The sequence below is a fragment of the Cyprinus carpio genome, chromosome B25 (genome assembly GCF_018340385.1).
Source record: "Cyprinus carpio isolate SPL01 chromosome B25, ASM1834038v1, whole genome shotgun sequence".
In the NCBI taxonomy this organism is placed as follows: Eukaryota; Metazoa; Chordata; class Actinopteri; order Cypriniformes; family Cyprinidae; genus Cyprinus; species Cyprinus carpio.
In genome coordinates this window covers 3953241-3974494 of record NC_056621.1, presented here as the reverse complement: position 1 = coordinate 3974494, position 21254 = coordinate 3953241, and the positions used below count along the sequence as shown (strand labels likewise).

The following is a 21254-nucleotide window of genomic DNA, read 5'->3' as shown; positions in this document are numbered from 1 at the left end:
CTATAATAATTTTCAACTTTTAAACACAGGAACTTTAAAAGGACTTTATTTATTCACTGTTGCCAATAAATGAAGACGATACGGCACGGAGAACGTTATAAAGTGTTATAAAGTAACATAAATAAATTTGTAAATAAATTGTTTACTTCCCCATTGTGGACTTCGCACGGTGCAAATCTGTTCCCATAGCAACGTTAACTGACGTTTCATACAGGAAGCGGAAGCGCAGTGCCCCGACCAAAGTTTGTTTATTAAGCCTGTTGGCTAAAAACAGCGAACCTTTAGCCACTTACCTTGTTTTTTTATGAAACAAAAGTAACATTAATCGACTTTATTATAGTTTAAAGTTAAAGTACTAGTCGTGCAGAACAAAAGCAGGTGGTAATGGGGGGAACATCGAGCAAGTTACCGAAAGATCTTCTCTCAGAGTATCAGGTGAGACGGACACATAACGTTAGATAAACATTAATTCATATGTAATATCATTTAAAAATATGTTTATTTATTTAACATTTATTCTTTATACTATAAAGCGATGAGATGCTTTTATTTGTTTATAATTTTTCATGTTTGCTCACACAGGAGCTCACATTTCTCACAAAGCAAGAAATCTTAATGTAAGTCAAGTCACGATGTAACGTTACTTAAACTTTAATTATAAAAATATTTTCTGTTATACTTTCCTGCTTTCAGTGTAGGTGAGTTTTAATTGTGATTATTGACTGTACAGTGTAGTTTGTTTCTTATTATTTTGTGTTCAGGTGAGGAATAGCGATAAAACCTGACAGGCTGGTGTATTGCAGGGTTATTTTATTATTTATAATATAGTATTTATCAAAATATTTTTAATTATAATTTTTATAAAGTGATTTGGTCATTTTTTAAATATTTCTGTTTAACTTAATTTTTTTTAGTATCTAATTCAACATTTTAAATATTTATATTTAGCTCGAATTAATTTTTATTTCAGTTTTAGTGTTGATAATTGTAGTACTTCGACTTATTTTATTTGCCAATACAACATTTCTAATTTTTGGTAAAACTTTTCCTCTAACATTACATTAATAATTTATTTTAGCTTCATTTCAGTTACCAACAATTTTTTTTTTTTTTAATATAATTATTATCATTATTGACTTTTCACATGTACATCATCTCAACCATGGTACGTTTTGCCTTGGCGTTCCCTGTAAAGTGGATTAGTCTTTGACAAAATATAAAAAACACAAAACTACACAATATTATATACTGAATCTGTATATAACACAAAACACAAAAAAAATTTTAATAACATCACAACACATAATACTTTTGGGGCTCATCATCAATGTGTTTGTTTAGGGCACACAAGATATTCTCTGAACTGCAGGACAGAGAAAATGGACCGTACAGCTCCAGGGTATCCATGGAGAAGGTCCTCACACTTCCTGAACTGAAGGTAAGAGATAAAGCGACGGTAAATGACATAAGTGTTTTTTGCTAGTTTCAGCCTGACGCAGTTTTCATTTTTAGGTCCTGCGCCACGTTATTTAAATAGCAAATGCATCTCTGCCTATTTGTGCGCTCGTGGGCATGCTGGTCATTGCTATTTTGAGGCAAATGCACCGTTGACCACCTGAAACCTGGTTTAAAGTCAATGGTGCAATATTTTTTATTTTTTTGTTAATTAAAGAGCGCGTTAGTAATATGCACCTATAGTCGGGTCAACAACTGCTTAGTACACACACACACACACAGGGAAGCGCAGCAGCACACAAACATGCCAAATATTAAAAATGAAAGCATTACAATGTGAAAGATCATTATTGTGTACTTTAACCTCACACACGAGCAGATCCACTTCCTCTTACAGACGCGTTCAGTCTGTCTTTTAGAGGGAATGGGAGATGAGACTCTGATTGGTTTATTGCACGTTATGCCCAAAACACACCCATGACTCGTCAAGAGAATAGATACAACCCTTTTTAAACCATGCGCCTGGCACGCCGGCAATTTTTTTCCATGGTTAAACTAGCAAAGGTGGATTTAGACACGCCCTAAGTGTACCTGCACCATGTGCTTAAATCGTTAAAATAGAGCCCGAAGTCTGTACTGCGGTCACAATGCAAAAACCCTAATGTTTAAAGCTAAATATCTTCTAATCCTTCCAGATGCAGCTGTATATATTGTAACTTCTGTATATATATATATATATATATATATATATATATATATATATATATATATATATATATATATATATATATATAATATATATATATTATTACAGGTCAAAAGTTTGGAAACATTACTATTTTTAATGTTTTTGAAATAAGTTTCTTCTGCTCATCAAGCCTGCATTTATTTGATCAAAAATACAGGAAAAAAATGTAATATTGTGATATATTATTACAAAATAAAATAATAGTTTTTTTAAAATTTATTATACTTTAAATTATCATTTTATTTCTGTGATGCAAAGCTGAATTTTTAGGATCATTATCACATGATCCTTTAGAAATCATTCTAATATGATGATTCATTATCAAAGTTGGAAACAGTTCTGCTGCTTAATATTTTTTCAGAACATGTGATACTTTTTTAGGATACTTTGATGAATAAAAAGTATATATATATAAAAAAAAAAAAGAAGCTATGTTTTTAAAATATAAATATTTTGTAATAACAATATACACTACTGGTCAGTAATTTGGGGTCAGTAATTTTTTTTCTTTCTTTTTTTTTTTCAATAAAATCAATACTTTTATTCAGCAAGGATGTGTTTAAATTGATAAAAAGTGATAGTAAAGAAAATATATTATTTTAGAATATATATTATTATAATTTTTTTTTTATTTTGAATAAATGCAGTTCTTTTTAACCTTTTATTCATCAAATATATTAGACAGCAGAACTGTTTCCAACACTCATAATAAATCAGAATATTAGAATGATTTCTAAATGATCATGTGATAGACTGGATGTTACATGTGACACTGAAGGCTATAGTAATGATGCTGAAAATTCAGCTTTGCATCACAGGAATAAATTTTTTTTTTTAAAGTATATTCAAACAGAAAACTATTATTTTAAGTTGTAATAATATTTCACAATATTACTTCTTTATCTTTAATCAAAAAAAAACAAACTCAATCATCATAAGAAAAATAAACCAAAAAAAAAAAAAATAGTAATGTTTGGTCTTCAAAACATATATTCATAACTGTATATATATAAAAATATATATATATATATATATATATATATATATATATATGCTGTGTTTTTGTTGGCTGTCACAGTCTAACCCCTTCCGGAAAAGGATATGTCACGTCTTCTCGACCTCTGACATGAAGGATGGCAGCTTGAGCTTTGAGGATTTCCTGGACCTCTTGAGCGCCTTCAGCGATTCGGCGACCCTGGAAATCAAGTCCCACTACGCTTTCCGAATCTTTGGTAGTAGATGGATTGTCCTCAATACTGACGTTTAACACAACAGCAGTCATTATAAACACTTCTTATGCTGCAGACTTTGACGATGACGGGACTCTCGATGCTAGAGACCTGGAGAAGCTGGTGAACTCTCTGACTGGCGAGACGGATGACACCCGTCTGACGGCAGAGGAGATGAGACAGCTCATAAGCAATGTGAGTGTGGTGGATGTACATCACATCAGTGAGAGACATCCGTCAGAGGAGCTTTTCTAATGTATACACATGTGATTGTGCAGATCCTGGAGGAGTCAGACATTGATAAGGACGGCACAGTCAATCTCTCAGAATTTCAGCACGTCATCTCCAGATCTCCAGATTTTGTCAGGTGACAGAATTTAGCTTTTTATTTAAAAAGTGAAAAACTGGACAGTTGACATGTATTTTGCTGCCTTCAGTCTAATTAAGTTTCACTTGTGAATGTTTACTGTACAGTTTAGTTTTTTCATATTATTTATTGAACAGTTGAGGAATGGCGATGAAGCTTTACGTGTGTTTAGTTTTTATATTAGTTTAAAACATTTTGTTAAATGTTATTAGTTTTTATGTTCTATTAGTTTTCTATATAGCTTTTAGAAATGTAATTATTTAATTATTAAATAATTTTTATTTCAGAGTGAGTAAGTGTAGTATTTCAACTTGATAGCTTGACAAATTTAGCTGAATATATATAATTTTTAGTAATATTTTAAATTAGCTTTTATATATATTCATTTTATATTTTTATTAAATTTTAGTAATCAAAATTTAATTTAATATTTTTATTTAAATAATTTTGTTTTTGTGATTTTTATTAGATTTAAAAAACATTTCTGTAAGTTTTTTCATTAATTTTATTAATTAATAAAGTAAATTATAGCTTATAAAAGCTATATAGATTTTTTTTTTATAAATGTAATTATTAAATTATTATTATTTCAGTTTTAGTAAGTGTAGTATTTCACCTTGATAGTTTGACAGAACAAAATTTAGCTGACTTGTGCATATATATATATATATATATATATATATATATATATATATATATATATATATATATATATATATATATATATATATACACATATACATATTCATGGTTGTAAGTCACTTTGGATAAAAGCGTCTGCTAAATGACTAAATGTGTGTATATATATATATATATATCTATATATATATATATTATATATATATATATATATATATATATATAGATATATATAGTTTTAATTAATATTTTGAATTAGCTTTTATATTATCAGTTTTATTTTATTAATTAATTTTATTATAAATTTTCATTAGTTTTATTATTAATTTTCATTAGTTTTACCTAATAATAGTAATAATAATATAACATTTGTATAATATTTATTAATATTTTGAATCAGTTTTTTTTTTGTTTAGTTTTGAGTAATTCTAAGTGCTGTTGTCATTTTTATTAGTTTTTTACAAATATTTCTATACAGCTTTATTTAATAATTTATCATTATGAGTCATTTTAAGTGCAGTTTTGATTTTAATAATTGTAGTACTTTAGCTTATTTAGTAAAGTTAGTTGCCAAGGCAACATTTCTAATTTTCATTTAAGTTGTTCATCTAATATTTATATTTTATATGGCTTACGACTAAATTACATTTCCCATGATTCTTTGTAGCAGCACAATAATTATAAAATGCATAAAGCATCAATTATACACCTAATTCACATATTGCACTTTATAATTTTGTGTTAGTGAAACATTTGAGAGGCGAAAAAGTGAGGAAAATATATGAAATTTCCCAAAATTACAAATTTATTCTGACCAAAATCACATGAACTTCCTAAGGCTTGAAGGCAGCATTTCTTCTCATTGTCTGCTCATGTTCTTTTGCAGTTCATTCAAGATTGTGTTGTGAAGTTTACACCGAATGGAAGCTGCTTTCCGGTCCGGATTTTTCACCTGCGCCTTTGATCCGTCAATAATATAGCATCCTAATTGTGAATGTATATTCTTATTCAGTATTTCTACCATTTCTATATGACTGAAAACATTTTACTTACTCTGTTAAAAAAAAAAAAAAAGGAAACACTGACTTCTTTCTATTCTGTATTTTGGATCATATATTTGTACCTAATTTAATAAACTCTATTTCTGCACCTTTGACATCCCTGTATTTATAGGACACTCTGAACGAGTCTATTCCAGTCAGGATGGAGGTTGTTCTTTTGGCACAGCGGACACAAAAGTGTTCCATAACCCACAAATAACATCCTTAACACACATATGATGGCTAGGGAAGTAATCCACTAGTGTTGGCTCATCTGTGCTATTTTCAGTGCCATGTCCCAGCTGTCCATAATGGCCTAATAATATGACAAAGACAGAGAAAAGGCAACTTTTAGCACTTTTGAAATAACAATTACCACACTTTACCTTTTAACAGTTTTTTTTTTTTTTTTTTTTTTTTTTTATAGTTCACCCAAAACATTTACTCATTCTCAGACCATCCAAGATGTGCATGAGTTTGTTTCTTCATCAGATTTACAGAAATGTAGCATTACATAACTTGCTCACTAATGGATGTGAATGGGTGCCGTCAGAATGAGAGTCAAACAGCTGATAAAAACATCACAATAATCCACACCACTCCAGTCCATCAGTTAATGTCTGGTGAAGTGAAAAGCTGTGTCTGTGTGTTTGAAAGAAACAAATCTATCAACATGTTTTCAACTTCATACTGTTTCTTTCAGCTAAAATATGGGCCCATAATCCATAAATTTTCTAAACAAACATGTCGGTAGATTTTGATGTGAGAGGATAAGAGGATTACTTGTGGATTATTGTGATGTTTATATCAGCTGTTTGGACTCTCATTCTGACGGCACCCATTCACATCCATTAGTGAGCAAGTGATGTAATGCTACATTTCTCCAAATCTGAAAAAACTCATCTAGCCTAAGGGTGAGTACATTTTTAGCAAACTTTCATTTTTGAATGACGCATTTATTCAGCAAAGTCACAAATGCATGAGAGATTATTTACACTGATTTATTTCTAGAAAACGAAGCAAACTCTTACCCCATCCCCAGGTGTACAGATCCCCTGTGCCTACAAATAAAAAAGAATAAGTTAATTGAATAATGTTTTGTCAACTAGCGGATTCTTGAGTCCAGTTCATGCTGCAGCGATCAGATCTGGATCTCACCGGTGACGGCCGCTGTATGACGGGATCCACAGCTGATGCTGCTGATCTCTGACACATTAGGGACGTCCACTAGAGCTGGGAATGCTTGAATAGAAATAAACACATCCGCTTCCTTCTTTTCATCTTCATTTATGGGCTGCTCAGTGTTTCCTGCACAGTAACAGAACCATGTAGCTGTGTAGTAATACATTCAGGTCATATAATAAATACGTAATACATGAAGTCATATATGTGAGCCCGGAGCACAAAAGCAGTCAGAAGTAGCACAGGTATATTTGTAGCAATACCCAACAATACACTGTGTGGGTCAAAACTATGGACAATATAATTAGGATATTAAGTAAAGATCATGTTCTATGAAGATATTTTGTACATTTCCTACTGCAAATAGATCAAAACTTAATTTTTGATTAGTAATATGCATAGAAAATAACCTCAACAACACAAAATTAAATTCTATCAACACAATATATTTTCTTTGCATTTTGCACCCTCAGATTCCAGATTTTCAAATAGTTATATCTCAGCCAAATATTGTCCAATCATAACAAACCATACATCAATGGAAAGCTTATTTATTTAGCTTTGAGATTATGTATAAATCCCAATTTCTAAAAACTGACCCTTAAGACTCCAGGGTCACATATATAGTCATGTTACCACTGCTTTTTCTTCTGCGCTTTTCCTCCTCCAGGCCTCTAGATGGCAGACCGAGCTGCCCGCTTTCATTCCATCCCCACATATACAGGTCCCCACCAGCTAAACACAATATACATATTTCAAACGAGCACTCTGTATATTAGTATGAGAAACCAAATGGTTGAATTTTATCATGAAAGTTTCAGGAAAAAGCTTACTGCTGACAGAAGCGGAGTGCCAGTTCCCAGCAGACACTGCTCTGATCGGGACGCCCCACAGCGCCTCCACCACCTGAGGTTCCTCCTGTGACGTCAGAGCGCCGTGACCCAGCTGACCATGACTGACAAAACAAAACATCAGCTTAAAAACACTCTTCAGTTCGATTCTACAGAAAATATTATTGTAATGCAATGAATTTTCACAATAAGCATAAATTAAAGGCAGGACAAAAAATACTGCCATAATGATAAATATAAATGCTTTTCAATTTAAATAAAAAAAGTATTAATAATTTATATATATATATATATATATATATATATATATATATATATATATATATATATACAGTACAGACCAAAAGTTTGGAAAACATTACTATTTTTAATGTTTTTGAAAGAAGTTTCTTCTGCTCATCAAGCCTGCATTTATTTGATCAAAAATACAGAAAGAAATGTAATATTGTGATATATTATTACAACTTAAAATAATTGTTTTTAAATTTATTATACTTTAAATGATCATTTATTTCTTTGATGCAAAGCTGAATTTTTAGGATCATTATCACATGATCCTTTAGAAATCATTCTAATATGATGATTCATTATCAAAGTTGGAAACAGTTCTGCTGCTTAATATTTTTTCAGAACATGTGATACTTTTTTAGGATACTTTGATGAATAAAAAGTAAAAAAAAAAAAAAGAAGCTATGTTTTTAAAATATAAATATTTTGTAATAACAATATACACTACTGGTCAGTATTTTTTTTTTTTTTTTTTTTTTTTAATAAAATCAATACTTTTATTCAGCAAGGATGTGTTTAAATTGATAAAAAGTGATAGTAAAGAAAATATATTATTAGAAATATATATTATTAGAATTTTTTTTTATTTTGAATAAATGCAGTTCTTTTAACCTTTTATTCATCAAATATATTAGACAGCAGAACTGTTTCCAACACTATAATAAATCAGAATATTAGAATGATTTCTAAATGATCATGTGATAGACTGGATGTTACATGTGACACTGAAGGCTGGAGTAATGATGCTGAAAATTCAGCTTTGCATCACAGGAATAAATTATGTATATATACACACACACACACACACATTTTTTCATTACAGCAATAGTTATTTCAATATTACTTATACACATAGTATTTGTTAATATTTTTAAATATTTTATATTCTGTTTTCATTTTAATTTGCAGTAGTTTCAGTAATTTTATGTGCATTTGCCATTTTTATTCAATATTTCTATTTTGCTTTCATTGATTATTTTCAGTTTTAGTAAATAAATTCAATCATATATTTTATGTGCTTTTGTCATTTTTATTCAATATTTCTATTTACATTTAGCTTTCATTAATTTTTATTTCAGTTTTAATTTTCGTAATTGTAGTACTTTAACGTAAACATATTATATTTCAGTTGGTTGCCATGCCAAATTTTAAGTGTTTTTTTTTTTAAGTTTAAGTTTTTCATCTTTACAATTTATTTTAGTTTCATTTTTAATAATCATTTAAGGCTACAATAACAACACTGTTACAGTAATGAGAATTTCCAATAAAATATGTAAAAAATTAAAAAAATATGCTTTATTTTCTCATTTATAATCTGAAATATGACTTGTTATTGACTGGCTTTGTGAGACTCACCCATAAATGCAGATTAATTCTACAATTAATATAATATTATTTTAGCTAACACTTTAAAATAAGGTCAAAAATGGATCATGCCAGCTCAGGTCTGTTTAATAACATTAAAAGATACAACTTTTGATTTTAAGATTGTATTAGTAAATATTGAAATGAGCATGAACTAAGACTGATACGTTTATGTTAACTAATACTGTTTGTAATATATAATACATATTAAAACAAATACAGCACAGTTAACTAATGTTAACAAATGGAACCTTATTGTAAAGTGTTACCCAATTTTGAATTAAAAGATTAACACCGGAATCTTCTTGTACCTTCCAGATCCCCAGGAATACACAGTCCCGTCCGACGTCAGCAGCACAGCGTGTTCAGAGCCCAACGCCAGGCTCACGGCACACAGTTTAGAGCAGAGAGGACGGAAAAAAGGAGGTTTGGGCATGATGTACCCTCCTGACACCAGCGGCAGCGCAACAGCATGTCCTGAATAAACACATCACATCAATATCATCATACTAGCAATTGATGCGCTTTCAAAACATGATCAGGACTATGCTCAAACAGTTATCGGTATGCTACCGGTATTGTCTTGCTCTCTCTTCCACACAAGCTTGTTCTGTGGATGCTGGATTTCCCAGCATTCCACTCTGTCTGTGAAGCTGAGCGTCAGGTATCTTTCACTGATGAGAGCGTCTGTGCAGCCCTCACTCTCTGGAAGAACAGCTCCGCAGTCCTCTTCTGATGAACCAGACACGAACCCGGACACACACACATGACTGCCACCTGAAACCAAGTTTACACAGAAAATAACTAAAGAGATACATCTACTGTGAACAAAGGACAGGATGAAAAACCATACTTGAGTGATCTGCACAAAACAAAATCAATATAAATTAATATATTTACAACATATGTGTACACACAAAAAATTTATATTGTTTGTAAAATTAAACAAAATTAATATTGTTTATTTTTATGTTTTTTGTATTAGTTCATTATACATCAGAAATAGTAAACGTAACATATTAAAAACAATAAAAACAAACAATAAAAGAAAACAAATTTGAAAACAATAAAAGAAAACAATAAAAAATCTATTTAAGAAATAATTTTGTAACTCAAAATTATATATATATATATATAATGTGAGTGAACAATATAATAAAATACATATATTTTATACTATATATTTGAGTGCTTGTGTGTGACTAATATTGTAGAAAAAAATGAAAGCAAAAAAGAAAAGAAAAATAATTAATTTTAAAATTTAATTTTGTTACTCGTAATTACATATATAATGTTAGCAAAGAATATGAATAAAATTTTATGAGTAATATATATATATATATATATATATATATATATATATATATATATATGTACATTTATTTATTTATTTTTTATAATAATTTATTATTATTTTATTATAGAAACAGTAATACGTAAATCATGTGTAAAATGTGACTAATATTGTACAAACTATTGTAAAAATATTGTGTGTAAATTTAAAGTTATTGTATTTTATTTTATTATATTTCATAATGTAAGCAAAGAATATGAAAATGTCAGTAATATTCATGAAAACAAAATCTCACTATATATAAATAATGTACATTTAAGTAATTTATTTTATTATTTTGTTATAGATTAGAAACAGTGAATGTGACTAATACTGTACAAATTATGTACATTTTAAGTTAATTTAATTTATTACATTATAGTTTAGAAATAGTAAGATTAGTAATGTGACTAATGTTGTAGAAAAGCATACTTCGGTTACTCATAGTTTACTTACAGCGTGCACGATGCACATCAGCTCTGGAGCTCCAGCTGGCTCTGACTCTGACTCCACACTCTGATCCGCACACGTCTGATATCAGCACAGGTGTGTTCACGTTACACGATGCCTGTCCACTCACACCTGCCGGCCTCATCTGGCCAAAGCCATCGAAACCAAAGCCAAACCAAGTCATCGACCTTTCCCGAGCTGTCACTTGCTTTCATGTGTGCAAAGCTGCAAGTAAGTTCCATCAACAACAAAAAGGAACGTCTACAGTCGGAACAAGAGCGCTGTCTTCTGTCAAAATAAAAGTACTGTTGTGTTCAAAAATAAAATTCAAATGATAATAAAAGTTTTAAGATTGGAACACGAACATATTATATTATATTATATTATATTATATTATATTATATTATATTATATTATATTATATTATATTATATTATATTATATTATATTATATTATATTATATTATATTATTACTATCATAATAATATTAAAATATTACTAAACCTGAAACCGTTGAACATATACAGGACTTTAATTTTGAAACCGATTCTGTTACGCAGCCGTCATAAGTATGCGCGCGCCAGGGATTCTGGCTTCACTCTGTTTCTATGGCGGCGGAACTGAGGGCTGCTGTCACTCGCGGAGTCCGTAACGACTGTAAATAAAACACAAATACTGTCATTTACACCGATTTCACTCCGCTTACCACAAGATCAATATTGCGGCTACGGGTTCAGCAGCCTTGGAGCGCCAGGTGAGGGGTTATTGTATACAAATAAAGCACTTTATTTAAAGTCTCCGGCTGTGTGCGTGAGTTCAGCTTTCAGGTGCAGATTTCAGATTCTTCTCCTTTAAATGTGTTTAAAATGTGTTTTGTTGTGTTTAAAAGTGGTCTCAGCCATTAAAAAGCAATAGTTTAGAGTCATATACTGCAAATGAGTCTGAGTTTATTGACTTTAGTAAAGGTTTTTGGGAAGAATAGGCGATGTGTGCTAGTGCTGTTAGCTCAGATCCGAATCTGATTTAATATCTGCTCTGATCTGATTCTGATTTTAATTTAATGTCAGGTCTTAAACTGAACATTCTGAGTCTGATCTGAATCGTATCTGGTTTAATATCTCTTCTGTTCCGATTCTTAATATGCTTTAATATCCGGTCTCAGTCTGAATCGGTCAGATCTGGTCTAATCCGAATCAGATTGCATTTCAGTTCTGAGTCTGATCTGAATCTGCTGTCAAATCTGATATGGATATGATTTGTTATCTGTTCTGAATCTGATTGATGGCTGTTTAAATCTAGTCTTCTTTCTGCATGTTTTTGTGTGTACTGAGAGCTGTAAACTAACTCCCTGCACAGGTTTCTAATGGCTTTTAAAATGATCGGATGAGCTATCAATAAATCTCCGATCTCAATGTCCTGCATCATTAATCAGATTGTCCTCTTTCGTTCTGTAGCCATGGCGTCTCTGTCCGAAGAGGTGTTGTTGGTGGTGAAGAGGGTCCGTCAGAGGAAGCAGGACGGGACTCTGTACCTGATGGCCGAGCGGATCGCCTGGGGTCCGGAAGGGAAGGACCGCTTCACCGTCAGCCACCTGTACGCCGACATCCGCTGTGAGTTTCACTCAGATTTCAGCCTCTACAGCCTCTTTTGGGTTCGGCTGGTTTAGAGGGACTACAAGAGTGTGACTTCGACATGCTAAGATAGTATGGAAATAGTATGCATAAAAGTATGCATGGATTAATAGAGTAAAAGTAGGTTACTTTTAGTAGGTTAAAGTAGTCACTGTTGCCAATGAAATTAAATTTGTGGCAAAAAAGCTCAGCGGTTTCTGCTCACTCCTATGAAGAACTGCAAAAAAAACTTGTTTTTATATAAATTACTATATGTTACAAATAATGCAATATATATTGTTTTGCAATTTAGTAATATATAATATTGTAAATATGATGTTAGATGTTCATTATATTATATGATGGGTAAAAATTGATAGCCTGAATGCACTGTAAGTCGCTTTGGATAAAAGCGTCTGCTAAATGCATAAATTTACATTTAAATTTATATTGCAAAATGCAATATCTATCTATCTATCTATCTATCTATCTATCTATCTATCTATTTAGCAGTTTTATTCAGCAAATGTGCATTAAATTGATCAAAAGTAACAATTTCTGATTAAAATAAATGCTTTTCTTTTTCTTTGTTCTTTATTCATCATTCTGAAAAAAAAAATGTATCATGGTTCCCGCAGAAATATTAAGCAGCGCAACTATTTCCAACATTGATAATAATCAGAAATGTTTCTTGAGCAGCAAATCTGCATATTAGAATGATTTCTGAAAGATCATGTGACACTGAAGACTTCAGCTTTGCATCACAGGAATAAATTACATTACATGACAATATAAAAAGGGTTTGTAATTCATACATACAGTATATGTGTATGTGTGTGTGTTCACATCAAACATAAAACATTATTCTGCTTTGAATCAAAGTTTGCAATCTGATTTTCTGTAATTATTCTCATGTGCAGGTCAGAAGATCAGTCCTGATGGGAAGGCAAAGATCCAGCTTCAGCTGATTCTGCACACGGGAGAAAGCACCACCTTTCATTTCTCCAATGGGAGCACAGCACTGAAGGACAGAGACGCCACCAAAGAACTGCTCCAGCAGCTCCTGCCCAAGTTCAAGAAGAAAGCCAATAAAGAGCTGGAGGAGAAGAACCGGTGACGTTTTCATTACATCTCATTTGGACACCCGAGGCACTCTTTATTGGTGTTAGCTGACCTCCAGCTCATGTTTGTGTTCCAGGATGTTGCAGGAAGACCCTGTTCTCTTCCAGCTCTATAAGGACTTAGTGGTGAGTCAGGTGATCAGTGCTGAGGAGTTCTGGGCCAATCGGCTGAGCCTGAATACTGTGGAACACTCCCTCTCCAACAACAGCAAACAGGAAGTGGGCATTTCTGCTGCCTTCCTGGTGAGTTCAAATGCATCACGCGACTGGCAGTTTGATGAGAGCACTTACAGTGTAAATTCACACCATGATTGTGTTGTCACTGTGGTTACAGGCCGACATCAGACCACAGACAGATGGCTGCAACGGCCTGCGCTACAATCTGACCTCTGACATCATCGAGTCAATCTTCAGAACCTACCCTACAGGTAAGATATGTGATTATGTATATTATCTTTATTGATAGGGATAGTCATAAACAACTGATTTAGGAGAATCTACGTAGGTAGCAGCTCACTTATAAAGCACTGGACTCACGATTGTTCATGAGATGTTTTGCTTCTAAGATAAGAGTGTGATACTGTAATAAACATAAAAATACATGATGCTTGTTATTGATACCTTTCTGTATTAAATCAATGACTAGTCACCCTTAATCAACCATCTTTGATGAAGTTTCATTGAGCTTGTCACATTGCATCCTGTATGAAAGACCATTTATAATGCATAAAATAACTAATACATAACTATGAGATAAATTTATAAATATGACATAACCATTTTATAGGTTTTGTCATATATATATATATATATATATATATATATATATATATATATATATATATATATATATATATCTATATATAAATATATTGTATATTGTAAGACTATTACAATATATATATATATATATATATATATATATATATATATAAATATATATATATATATATATATATATATATATATATATATATATATATATATATATATATATATATTGTAATAGTCTTAACTTTGACATAATTACTTTCTATCTCATAATGATGACTTTTTCACTTAAATTTTCCTTTATAATTCTTAAATTTGACTTTTTATCTCAATTGTTTTTATGTCCTTATTTTGACTTTTTATCTCAATTTCAACTTTAATCGCAAAATTTATTTTATAATTTCATCTTTTGTTTAAATTATTATTTTTATCTCATAATTACGACTTTATCTCATTATTTCATCTTATGCTGTAACGGTTTTTAACTCATAATTTTGACATGTCATCTTTCAGTTTAATTTTTTTTTAAACTGATAATTGGTTTAATTCATAATTTTGACTTGTGTCATAATGATAATTTTTTTTTTTGAATCTCATAATTTAAACTTTTATGCCATCATTTAGATATTTTATCTCATAATTATGAGTTAGTCTCTCATAATTTCTATGGTGTAGTACTTTATAAATGAAAGTGATTTTTATGTAATAACTATGACTTTGTATGTCATAATTATGGTTATAATTCTGCCTTCTCCTTGACAAATACATGTAATGCGGTTAGAATTTGACAAAAAGATGGTCAAATCAATCATAAGAAAGGTCATTTACATATACTAGCCTTAAAGGTGTAGTAGCCTATTTTAAATCACAAAAAATGGTTTTGGTTCACAAAAAACCTAATATGCTTTGTGCTACAAACACTGACTAATATTATAAGCAATCTTTAAGGACAAATAAAATACTATTGAATATGACCCTTTTCTGTCTCTCTCTGCCTTTGATTGCAGTCAAGCAGAAATACGCTGAGAACGTTCCTCACAACTTGACGGAGAAGGAGTTCTGGACGCGGTTCTTTCAGTCTCATTACTTCCACAGAGACCGGATCAGCACAGGCCAGCAGGACATCTTCTCAGAGTGTGCCAAACAGGACGAGAAGGGTACTGCATTTCATCAAGTCTTAATGCAGTATTTTGAGATCTTATGAAGTGGACTATTGACTTCATCTGACCGTGTTAAATGGCTCTTCTGTGTCTTTCTGTCCTGATGGAGTTTGTTTCTTCGCATCTTTCAGGCCTGAAATCAATGGTGACCCAGGGAGTGAAGAACCCCATGGTGGATCTGCTTTTACTCGAGGATAAAACATTAGATGAGGTGAGGGATGTTAAACTTTGAATCACACTTCCTCTGCGTATTGCATCTTTTGGTGAAATTGGATCTTTGTGTGTCTCTGAAGGTTACGGCACAGCAACAGTTCCCACTACATCAAACTCATCCAACAAATCACTGAGAGAGAACAGCAACTCTGCCATAATCAAACGCTTCAACCACCACAGTGCCATGGTGCTGGCGGCCGGCCTACGCAAAGCGTAAGTGTCTGGACACCGGCGTGTGGGTGTTTGTGTGCATGTGTCACAGATATAATAATCTCTATGTGTGTGATATTTAGGGACGCTCCCAGCGATCAAGCCAGTGAGACCAGCAGCACTGATGGGAACTCCAGAGATTCAGATTTCTTCCAGCTGCCACTCAAAAAGGTGAAATTTTGCCATAGCCAATGGGTGTTGTTAGGCATGACACAAAATGTAGCAAAGCATGCAACCTTTTAGATGTATAAAAATAATTCTACAAGTATCATACCATGGAATTACCCATTTCCTAAAATACTGGGAAAAAAAGAAACTTAATTTATTTTATAAATATATATATATATTAGGGGTGTAACGATGCAAGTATTCTTACTGAAAATGTTCAGTATGTTATATGTATATACAGTCAGGTCCATGTATATTAAATATATATAAATTGGACACAGGCACAATTTTTATTATTTTAGCTGTTGACCAAAACACAGTTTTATAATGAATATGGGCTTAAAGTGCACACTCTGAGCTTTAATTTGAGGGTATTCACATCAGAATTGGAGGAAAGATTAAGGAATTAAAGCTCTTTAATATGTACCTCCCCCCTTTTTCAAGAGAGCATAAGTAATTGGACAACTGACTCAAAAGCAGTTTCATGGACAGGCGTGGACTATTCCTTCGTTATTTCTACATCAATTAAGCAGGTGAAAGGTCTGGAGTTGATTCTAAGTGTGCCATTTGCATTTGGAAGCTGTTGCTGTGAACCACATCATGGTCAAAGGAGCTCTCCATGCAGGTGAAACAGACGATTGTTAGGCTTCAGAAACAAAACAAATCCATCAGAGAGATAGCAGGGACATTAGGAGCGGCCAAATCAACAGTTTAGTACATTCTGAGAAAAAAAATCACACTGGTGAGCTCAGCAACATAAAAAGGCCTGGACGTCCACGGAGGGCAACAGTAGTGGATGATGAGAGGATCTTCTCCATGGTGAAGAAAAACCTTTTCACAACATCCAGCCAGGAGAAGAACACTCTCCAGGAGGCAGACGTGTCTCTGTCAAAGTCTACAATCAAGAGAAGACTTCACCGGAGCAATTATAGAGGGCTCAGCACAAGGTGCAAACAAGGCCAGATTAGACTTTGCCAAAAACATCTAAACAAAACAGACTACAGACTACTAAAAAAAAGCATACAACCTCGTCTGTAAAACGTGGAGCAGTGTGGTGCATGTGGCTTCCAGTGGCACTGGGTTACTGGTGTTTAGTGATGATGAGACAGGCAGAAGCAGCCGGATCAGTTGTGAAGTGTATAGGGATATACTCTCTGCCCAGATTCAGTCAAATGGAGCAAAGCTGATTGGACGGCGCTTCATAGTACCAAATGCATGATGAGCCAAAACACACAGTAAAAGCAGCACAGGAGTTTTTAAAAGTAATAAAGCAGAATATTCTGCAATGGCCGAGTCAATCTCCTGATCTCAACCCGATTGAGCAGCATTTCACTCGCTGAAGACAAAACTAAAGGCAGAAAGACCCACAAATAACTGAAGTCAGCTGCAGTAAAGACCTGGCAGAGCATCACAAAAGAGGAAAAACAGTCTCTGCTGATGTCCTTGAGTTCCACACTTAAGACAGTCATTGCTTGCAAAAGATTCTTAACAAAATATCAAAAATGAACATTTTCTTTATGATTATATTTATTTGTCCAATTACCTTTGAGCCCCTAAAAATGGGGGGACTGTCTATAAAAATGGTTGTTTTATTTTTGTTCAACCCCTTTAATTAAAGCTTAAAGTCTGCACTTAAATTTCATCTTGATTGTTTCATTTTAATTCTATTCTGGTAGTATACAGAGCGAAAATTATGAAAATTGTGTCAGTGTCCAAATATATATGGTCCTAACTGTGTGTGTATGACATATAAGAAAAGTCAGACATGAATCAAAATTATGGAATGCATATATGTATATTATGTGTGTTTGTATATATATATTACTTTAATTTAAATTACATATTTTACATTTAAATTAATTTCAGTTTTCATCTATCTATCTCTCTATCTTTCTGTATTTATATATATTTTATTTATATATTTTATATTTTTAAATTATTATTAAATAAAATAAGTTTTTATTATTAAATTATAATAAATATATTCAGTATTTAGCAAAAATATAAGATGGATAAATTTCCAGAAATTACATATCAGTTGTTGTTTTTTTATGTTCAGCATGAGCAGCACCAGATTATGTTGTTGTTGTTGTTGTTGTTTTGTGGGTCTTCAGGTAAAATTACAAGAATCCATAGAGTATGATGACCTTCAGGGTGACTCTGGGCGTAAGACCATCGCTCTGAACCTGAAGAAATCAGACAGGTAAACATCTAGCGCCTTTATTCTGTATCTGCCTGACACCGTGTTTTCACAGTCTGTGACTCTTCATATCAAGTGCTTTGTATTTTACATTTGTTTGTTCCTGCAGTATTCCCACGGCCCGATTCCTCTTCAGTCACAGCATTACACCACCAGTCAAGACATTATCAACTCCATCAGCATTATCCAGCACGAGATGAGGAACTATAAACCCCGTCTGACGCAGGTACACCTCTGACATGCATGGCTAATAAGTCCTGGATCCTAGTCTGTTTGATTATATTGTATTTTCTGGCCTGTCTCAGGTGATGTCCAGCAATGCGGCGAGCTCCGCCATCACAGCGCTGTCACCTGGAGGGCTTCTGATGCAGGGAGGAGGCCAACAGACCATAAACCGTGAGTGTTTGACCTCAGACTGTCTGTTCAACCCATCATAACATCAAAAGTTGCTTCCACTGAGATCTGAATGCACTTTTTAGTGCAAGAAGTTTAAAACTGCCATTTTACTGTCCATTTACTCGATCTTTGCTCTCTTTGTGTTTATTTATGTAGAATTAGTGCCAACTGATGTTCAGATTGAGCTGAAGCACTTATATACAGCTGCCGGGGAGCTGCTCCGACATTTCTGGTCCTGTTTCCCCGTCAACACTCCCTTCCTGGAGGATAAGGTCAAGAAATGCACCTTTGCATTAATATTTACAAATTAAAACACTAAAGTAGTATTGTTTTGTTGCAAAATGATTGGTTTCATCTGTCTCTCCTGCTCACAGGTGGTAAAGATGAAATCTAACCTGGAGAGATTCCAGGTGACGAAGCTCCGCCCCTTTCAAGAAAAGATCCAACGGCAGTATTTGAGCATGACTGTAAGGCCACGCCCCTGACCACGCCCCCTCCATTTACTGTAATGGATTCTGCTACTTAGAGTGAACATGACTAATTAATGCTCATCTTGCTGCTATTAGAAAGACAGCCCAGAATTAATCATTTCTAGAACTGTGTGGAAGAACTGGTTCAGGATAATGTTTAAATCAGTGGTGGTCATTTTAAACAAACAAACAAAAAAACAAACTATATATATATATTTGGGGGGGTTCAATCTACAAATCAGCCACAATGAAGCAGTCTTTCCTGAAGTTAAATAGAAATATAAATGCAATGCCTAATAGAAATTGATTTTTACTATAATTAAATTATTCTAATATAATAATAAAAGATAATTTAATAGTATAACATTGTATAATATTTATAATATTATTATATTTTATAATTATAATAAAGTCTGAAAACACTTAAAAGCAACTAGGTAACAGATTTGTATGTTTAACTTAAACACTGTATTAATGCAAAATCAAATTAAATATTTTTCTAATATTTGTATTATGTTATAGAAAAATAAATGGTGAATAATTTAAAATTAAATATTGTGTAGTACCATAAAATCCCATGGAAATTCTAAATATTAAGGAAAACAAATCTTATTGAAACAAAATACCGTGCATTTAACGAACCCAAAATAATGTTATGCTTGTTGTCTTTGGTCTGTTTCGACAGCCAAGGATCACAGTTGAAAGTTCAGAAGTTATAAAATAAAAAAAATTCTTACATGCATAAAAGTGTTATTTAAGGTGAAAAGTGTCTGAATTTTCTGATGTTATTACTGTATTTGGATTTTCCCCTGTGTAATCAGTCCTATTTTGATATTGAGGGTTTGCATGGTCATGCAATCTATTTTTTTTTTCATCTATCAATTCATCTATTTGATGCACTTACAGTGGAAATGCATAATACTTTCCTGTGTTTTTTGATTGCAACAGCTAATGGGCCACCTAGAGGAAATGCTTCAGGCTGCGTACAGCAAGTTCCAAGTCTGGCAAACACGCCGAATGATGAGAAAAACCTGAGGAGATGCAGAGAAATCCATGAAAGAGAGAAAAGACTCTGGCTGAATTTAAAGAAAGAGGGAGAAGATCACTCTCTCCCAGCTTGGGCCAGATGGAGCCTGATGGGCGGATTTTCCAGCCAATCAGAGCTGGAGGTGCTAGTGAGCATGTCTGCCTGGGGGAGGGGCTTGGAGAAGCCAATTCTGTAATCTTATTGGTCCGCGTGGAGATGGGCTGCGCCAGTCACAAATAACTTTAATTATCATCTTCTCTCTTTACTTTGTTCGTTTCGTTCCTTTCCGTTGCGTTCTTTTTTTTTTCTTTTTTTTCAGTGGATAATTTCAGTTCCTAGGTAAGAAGTGAAATTTTAACAGTGTTGTATTTCTGCAATGACCAAACTGGGCTCAGTTATAATAGTGGAGGAAAGATTTCTCAGGAACTCACAACGTTTAATGCAAAGGACTCAGTTTGAGGGAAAAGCTTTTAAGTTAACGATAAGGAGGACTCTTTACAAACCAGATACTGCAATCCAGTTCAACCCTCCCGAGACTTGAGGCTGATTGGAAATCAGTTGCCCAAGACACGCCAATGGGAGGGGATACAGCAATACTGTAAAAAAAATAAATAATAATGATTTCTATGTAGTGCATTTACTGATCTGTGTTCCACACACGCATGCACACGCTCATCCGCACTGCTTTATAACGTGTCTTCTCTAGCTGCACTGAGTTGTGGATGTTATTGCAAATAAAGTCAAGATTTAAACTAGTGTTGTGTGTTTGTGTGTGTTGCGTTAAAAGAGCTTCCTCAAAGTACTCGTTTACAAAAGTGTGCATGCAGTGAGGAAGCTGTTATGTTACACACTGAAAACCAGAAGGGGAAGCGCTGTATTCTGACTGTTTTTCGCAGGAATTTTTCTTTTTCAAATGAATGTGATGCCTGATAAGAAAGTGTGTTTGTGCATGTGAACATG

At 32.8% G+C, this 21254-nt stretch overlaps 3 protein-coding genes across 4 annotated transcripts; 2 read left to right on the top strand and 1 right to left on the bottom strand.

Moving 5' to 3' along the window:
* Positions 1-192: 192 nt before the first annotated feature.
* Positions 193-5587, top strand: cib1 (calcium and integrin binding 1 (calmyrin)). The gene is made up of 7 exons (XM_042753503.1): positions 193-435; positions 583-617; positions 1342-1438; positions 3282-3435; positions 3509-3627; positions 3711-3799; positions 5325-5587. Exons 1-7 carry the CDS (start codon positions 385-387, stop codon positions 5344-5346), a joined length of 567 nt encoding a protein of 188 aa, XP_042609437.1. The 5' UTR covers positions 193-384; the 3' UTR covers positions 5347-5587.
* Positions 5221-11225, bottom strand: LOC109099141 (RCC1 domain-containing protein 1). 2 transcript variants are annotated; one of them, XM_042753501.1, is made up of 8 exons: positions 10954-11224; positions 9738-9941; positions 9476-9641; positions 7494-7615; positions 7297-7395; positions 6637-6786; positions 6510-6539; positions 5221-5794 (listed from the first exon to the last, which is right to left on the bottom strand). In XM_042753501.1, the coding sequence occupies exons 1-8, from the start codon at positions 11129-11131 to the stop codon at positions 5637-5639; spliced, it is 1107 nt and encodes a 368-aa protein (XP_042609435.1). In that variant the 5' UTR covers positions 11132-11224; the 3' UTR covers positions 5221-5636. The 2 variants fall into 2 exon arrangements, with proteins under 2 accessions (XP_042609435.1, XP_042609436.1); XM_042753502.1 differs by lacking the exon at positions 7297-7395 and having other exon boundaries at positions 10954-11225.
* Positions 11226-11547: 322 nt separating this feature from the next.
* gtf2h1 (general transcription factor IIH, polypeptide 1) lies at positions 11548-21050 on the top strand. The gene is made up of 15 exons (XM_042752954.1): positions 11548-11702; positions 12403-12558; positions 13479-13671; positions 13757-13922; positions 14014-14107; positions 15458-15607; positions 15742-15821; positions 15903-16036; positions 16117-16204; positions 18316-18404; positions 18510-18627; positions 18707-18797; positions 18954-19069; positions 19172-19264; positions 20216-21050. Exons 2-15 carry the CDS (start codon positions 12405-12407, stop codon positions 20300-20302), a joined length of 1653 nt encoding a protein of 550 aa, XP_042608888.1. The 5' UTR covers positions 11548-11702; positions 12403-12404; the 3' UTR covers positions 20303-21050.
* The last annotated feature ends 204 nt before the right edge of the window (positions 21051-21254 follow it).